Source organism: Nematolebias whitei, chromosome 5 (genome assembly GCF_014905685.2).
Source record: "Nematolebias whitei isolate Nwh7 chromosome 5, NemWhi1, whole genome shotgun sequence".
Taxonomy (NCBI): domain Eukaryota; kingdom Metazoa; phylum Chordata; class Actinopteri; order Cyprinodontiformes; family Rivulidae; genus Nematolebias; species Nematolebias whitei.
Window position 1 is genome coordinate 40,091,786 of NC_056502.1, and position 6,786 is coordinate 40,098,571.

General features: G+C 40.6%; 1 protein-coding gene across 1 annotated transcript in view; it reads right to left on the reverse strand.

Moving 5' to 3' along the window:
* Positions 1–454: 454 nt before the first annotated feature.
* The window catches only part of rspo2 (R-spondin 2), a 68,524-nt gene continuing 62,192 nt past the window's right edge, over positions 455–6,786 (reverse strand). Inside the window, exon 4 of the mRNA XM_037677168.1 lies at positions 455–1,199. Coding sequence (XP_037533096.1) covers positions 1,084–1,199 — 116 coding nt within the window. The 3' untranslated portion in view covers positions 455–1,083. The remainder of the gene's footprint in view (positions 1,200–6,786) is intronic.

Sequence of the window (6,786 nt, forward strand, 5' to 3'; positions counted from 1 at the left end):
CACAAGAAAAACAGTATGAGACCAAAACTCACTAAACAAACGAACAAAAAACAAAAAAGAAATACAAAACAGAATTAATAAATAAATCAAATATATATCATATGAATAAAATAGCTATGAGGTGGCTAAGTTTATTATAATTATTTTTTAATTATTTTATTCTGTAGCTTGTATTACAACTATATCTTTGATTTCTAAAACATTTAGACCGGTGAACGACTCAATACTGAAAATACAGTAATATGCTTTTATAATTAGATCAACTATGTACACGAGTCTGTTGCCATGCTAGTCAAACAACTAATTTTCCTCTTCTTTTTTTAAATGGACACTATACAGTAACAGCATTAAGCGCTCTGAACGTAAACAGTTTGTGCTGAGAATAAAATACTTTGCAACTATGCATGGTAATTTCTTTAATATTACTCTGAAAAATGTACAGAACAAAAAAGGCCACGCATGGGAACACGCCGTCTCCAAGTGGAGGGGAAGGTGAGGGTAGCTGTGACATAAATATAAGAACAAAAACAGTCTCTCACTTTAAGTTGCCATTTCCTTGTCCGTTTGTTTGCTTCCACCGAGCCTCGTCTGCTTCGTCATCCTCGAGCATCTTTTCTTGAGCGGTTTAGCTTGCCGAGTCCCAGACTTCCCCACTTGTCTCCTGCCTCATTCCTGGCTCTCCGTGTTCCCTCCTGCCCCTTCATCTCCTATCACCCTGCACGTTTAAGGATGGTAATGACGGGAAATGAGTTCAGTTATGTCAACTGTAAAGGTCCACGAGGCAAAGGTCGGGGCTGGGAGTCACCTGGCTGGTCACAGCAGCAAGCAGAGAAGCAGTGGGAGGCAGAGAGTGCGTTTCAGCGTTGGTACCAGTATCGCACGATATGCGGCACGTTTCTTTGGAAGGACATGGAGGGGAGACCTGGCTGTGCCCTGTGGGGCGGAGGGGAGGCTGGTGGGTGAGGGTCTGAGAGGCAGGAGAGGATGTAGTGGAGGTTTTGTGAAACTCGTCAGTCAGATTATGTGTGCAGCAGCGGCTAGCAGCTTTGTGTTGATTCCTTATTCACGGGTTGGTTTGAGTTCTCACTGGCTGGAGCGAGCGGAGGCTAAGTGGTCGCTGTGCTGATTCTGGGCCCGAAACCGCAGCCTCTGCTTATTCTTCTTTTTTGTTTCTTTGGGTCGGTGCTTCCCCGAGCCGCCTGGGCAAACACAAATGAGAGGGAGAGAAGACATTTTTAATTATTACAACCTTCAGCTGTGAGACGCCATGATGCTCTTATGTCCAAGTTATTCACTTTTTCAACTAAACTTATATTTTCTGAGCTTATAATGGAATCAGAAACCTCAAATATTCCAATATATTTTGGATTCAGTGTTCAACACGGTCAGTGTACTCTCTCAAACCAGCTGTATTTTCTCCGCAGCTTGAATTTCTGCTTTTAAAACCACAAAAATGAAAGATAATGCCATTTTCCGAACAGAGCATTCTAGATTTATGTGCTGTTTGAAAAATGAATTAGAAGAAATGTGCATTTGAGAATGCCTGCCTCTGCCAAGAAATCTCTGCAACTCTGTATCGAAAAGCAGGTGATAAAAAAATAAAGAGATGAATGGACAAAGAAGCCTACTCAGGCTGACTGCACCCCTGCTTGTTATCAAGCTGTAAATTCTCAGCTTTCCTCTTCATCCTTTTCTTTCAGTGCCAAAAACAAAATAATAGATGTCTTGACAAACACTTAAAACTCCAAAACCAGATGCTGCAAGGCCTTTGTGTTGCCATCACATGAGGAATGAATGCATACTGACATTAGGGGGCTTAAAGAAACAAAATTTATTGGTTTACAAAAATATAAAAAACAGAGCTGACAAGCATCGACACTTTCAACCGAGGAGAAATCACTGGAGCAGGAAGCATTAAAGGAGCATAATCTCAGAGGAGAATACTGGACATGTGACATTAGAGCCAGTAATCCTGCTGGGGTAGAGATGGAAAGAGACTGGATATAGGCTGAAGGACTATTAGAGACACCCGAACTAATTGCACACTGGGAACAGGTGAAAGTGCCAGGCTGAGTGGAAAACATTGGGGAAGCTGACTGAGAGATGGCCAAGAGAAAACACTGATCTGGTGGGAACAGAACTGAACATTAGGATCCACAGAAAATGAAACATGATTTCAGGTAGAAAATCAAAGAATTAACAAGTGAACAAACAAATCCACAGAGCCTGACACTTTAGCAGTGCTCAGTTTATTTACCTATTTTTATTTTTGATCAAATAAGTTGGGGGATTTAGGTAAATGTTTATGGATGTTTATCACTAACCAGTGGTGTAGTCTACGTGACACGTTGCTATACGGAGTATACCCACTAGAAAAGCTTAAGATTTTCAGTATACCCACTTAAAAGTGCCCAAAGATACATGACATATCATTAGACATGTGTCATTGATAAGTTAAACAGCAGCTAAATGCATCGGTAACAAAGTATCGATATGCAGTGCTTGTTTATTACATTCGCTTATGCAGCGAATTATTGTATAATTAATACTTCTGTACTTACTACTTAATACTTGAACATGTTTTGCTTTGATGCTGTTTTATAAATTTTATAACATGTTTTTAAAACAAAGCCAACAGTTGTACAAAGTTTATTGTTCATTTATTTTACCCACACTTGCCCCCACCCTCATTCGCTCCACTCTGGGCCCATGAGCAAGGCCCTTAACCCCCATCTGCTCCCTAAACAGGTCTCTCTTGAAAATAAGTTCCCGTGGCTCAATCCCTCCTTTATTTATACTACCTGTATAAATAAAGGGTACATTAAAAATAAATAAATAAATCAAATAAAAGCATCAGAGACATTTGGAAATGTTCAATATACTTAAAAAAAATCAAAATAAATTGACAACTACATTGTACTAACCAGTGTACTTTGGTTTCTAAGCACAGTTTATGGAGCGACCACGATAAAGTTAGTTTGACAGTGGACGTTGGACACTCGCTCCGTGGCTTCAACGGCGTCCAATGTTTAACGTAAAACTAAGTTTGCCGTTGTATAAAAATGTAGACTATGCCACTGTCACTAACTAATGTTAAATTAATGTTGAACCATGTGTGTGAGGTCAGAGTTGTTTGTCTGCTCAGAGAGGAGCCTGCAGGTGCACCTGATAACTCCAAGGCCTTCTCCGAGTCTGTAAGCTGGAAAGCCGAGGTCATCTTGACCTCGCCTCTGTCTGAGAAGTGTGTATTATAAAACACTTCCTGCCTCACTGTCCGGTGCAGGTTCTCACTGACGAAGCTCTAAGCATGTTATTTTTTTACATCTGTGAAAGCCTGTTTTCGTGATCGATCTGCCCTTGCCAGTAAAAGACCAGTTAAAAATCTTCTCGTGTCCTCAGAGTGGCTTATTTGAGACAATAGATAATAATAGGATTTTTATTTATCAAACAGAAATAATGCAGAAAATTTAAACAAAGAGAAAAGGCTGCATGGATTTTTAACAAGAAACAGTAAGTGTGTTGTTCCATGCTCATTAGGTTTTAACTTGGAGTGATATCAAATTTATACGTTAGATCATTTTATCTGCACCTATCTGGATCGTACTTAACCTCTGCAGTGTTTCACCAACCAACCAATAAGGATGAATGATAAATGGTAAATGGACTGTACTTATATAGCACCTTTCTATCTTATCAAGATACTCAAAGCTCTTTACACTACAATCTGTGCCTCATTTACACATCCACACAGCACTCTACTAGATCTCTACAAAGATAATGGAACAAATCATTCTAAAGAGACTAATCAGTGATTTATCACATTCATACACTGATGGGACACACATCGGAGGCAACGAAGGGTTCAGTGTCTCGCCCAGGGACACTTCAGCATGTTACTGCTGGTGGAATCGAACCCCCAACTCTTGCATTGGAGGACGACTGCTCCAACCACTCAGCCACAGCCGCCCCATGAAGGATATTTGGGTGCAGGGGAGTTACCGGCACTTTGAAACAGAAGATCAAAGACCACACAGATCCTCTTTTTCTTGAATTAGTCTTAAGCTTACATTTCATTCTAAGATCCAAGATAAATGAAAAGATTTTAGGAAGGAAGTTTCAATTCTTCTAAACTGAACAATACAAATGGCTTCAGCTTGTAACAGGTTAACTTTGTGTTTCAGGTCCATCAACACCGAGCCTCGGGTTTAGATAAATGTCTTTTCGGCCTCCAGATTTATAGTCATAAGAGGAGATACGTGTGGAAAGTTGCGTAACTTTCAGAGTTATGAAGCTTCCACTGCCCCATGTTAATCTATCCCAGGTTTCACTGGCAAGGGCGAAGCATGATGGGCGCTGACTTCCTGCCCTGGTGGAAGCGTGTGTGGTGGAGGTTTAGCGTCCACGGCGCTCTGCCACAGAAAAAACTGGCTACCGAACCACAAGGCAACAATCTGGCTGCCAAGGCCACAAATAAGATAACGAGGTGTGTGTGTAAGATGTATGTGAGTGGGGAGGGGGGTGAATGTGAGGGAATTTGAGGGAAAAGAAAATCTAATGGGATGGGTGGGGGGGGGGGGGGTAAGACTTGGATGATGACACACTATCTGGATTCTGATCTAGAGCACAAACAGGCCACGCTAAGGTTCGCTGAAGGGGGAAACACACCAACGTGCTGAGAACCAACGCTCCTGAAAAGCGAACCTCATTCACAGTTTAATTACTGCACTTGTTCAAGATTCTTTTTCTCACAAAAATAAAAATCTGTGTGAATCAAAGCATCGTCTCTAATTGCCTTCTCACATGTGTTAGCATTGTGGTGGTGCTTCACCTACTCCTACTAAAGACCTGCTTACCATTCTCAGATCTGCACTGAGAGGTGGATTTAAAAATACAAGGCATTGCTTTGGGTCTCCGAGCTATTTCCTGCAATTATCCTAATCTTGTTTAGATTTTTCTTTTTGGAGTTGCCAATCTGAACAGTGTCAGAGTTTTCCCGCACACAGTTTCTAGCTAAAGCTGCCGTTTGAAAAACATCTTTCATATCTCTCCCATCGGACTCTCACGCCCTTCGGCTGAAAGAGCTTCTCAGAGAACTTTGTACACTTGCCCTGCTGATTCCACTTGAGATTTCTCTGCATGAATTACTCTACAATAATGTCTATTAAAGCACATTTCAAGCTCAAAGGCATTTTGGCCTATTGGTCAGTTTTCCTAATTGCTCTGCGACAACGTAATTTTCATTCAAAACAGTGTTGCTAGGTGCTTGATAAACATCACTTCAAGCTTAAACTAAATTGTTTTTGACGGTAATAAAGTACATGTGTAGCGTTTGTAGCAGGTAAAGCCCTTCCAGGTTGTTTCTTTAACATTTGGAAAAAAATTGACCTGGAAACGATTGCGTTTATGCTTGAAACAAATAAATATGAGAGGGCGAAGTTAAGAAACTGTTTTCCTGGATGGCTCCAGACTGGGCAAGACAGGTTAAAGCCAAAGGCATTCAAACAGAGGAGTGGTTCAGAATCAAACTGGCCCGTAGACTGAAGCTGAGAGGAAAAGTTTATTGATGGCTGATGAAGATTGACAAGAGGTTCTGTAAGACACATCTACTTAGAGTGCATAAGGGTTTTCATTTGTTGCCCATCCCTAAGCTTTGAAAAAATATATAAGAAAACTAGATCAAAGCATTCTTCTGAATTGGCAAGATTTCTCTACATTTAATATGGTTTATCCATCAAACCATTATCTTTACCCATTTTGTTCTTTTTGGGTCACGGGGATCACTGGTGTCCATGTCCAGCAGCCACTGTGTAAGAGACGAGGTACACCCTGGACAGGTCTCCAGTCCATCACAGGGACACAGAGACAAACGAGACAACTGTTCACTCTCTCACTCACATCTAGGGACAATTGAGAGTTACCAATTAACCTAACGTGCATGTTTTTGGTCTGTGGCAGAAAACCAGAGTTAATGGGGGTAGATTAAAAAAATGTGAAAACTAAACCTGCAAAGAGTTTCTACATCTATCGAACGAGTTCTCTATATGTGTGATTTTGGCTGTAGCTCAAGCACACGTTGAAAAGTGGTGGCGGCTGTGGCTGAGTGGTTAGAGCAGTCGTCCTCTAATGTGAGAGTTGGGGGTTCGAATCCACCAGCAGTCACATGCTGAAGTGTCCCTGGGCAAGACACTGAACCCCTCATAGCCTCTGATGTGTGTCCCATCAGTGTATGAATGTTATCTAAAGCTCTGATTAGTCTCTTTAGAATGATTTGTTCAGTTAACTATGTAGAGATCTAGTAGAGTGCTGTATGAATGGGTAAATGAGGACACAGGTTGTTGTGTAAAGCGCTTTGAGTATCTTGAAATAAGATAGAAAGGCGCTATATAAGTACAGTCCAAAGTTTAAATGAATCATGGTCAGTCTTTGTATTTAGTTTTCTTCTTGTGCATTAGTGTTTCCTGCCTTTCTCAGTCAGTATCTGCTTTTCAGCGCTAACGTGCTCACTACCACCTGCTCTGTGTCTCATTTAACTCAGCTGTTATACTTTTCTTCATCTGCCTGAGCTCATATATCAATAAAAATAGTTTTTACTCATCTGCCGTTACTGAACAACAAAAGCTTTAATAAGAACTGAATAAGTGCAATAAGGGACAACCAGTGTAACGTCAGCCTGCCTGTGTTACACATTTGGACCATTTAAAATCTGTAACTTTTACCTTTTATAATGTTTGTATATACAGTATATATATATATATATATATATATATATATATATATATATATATA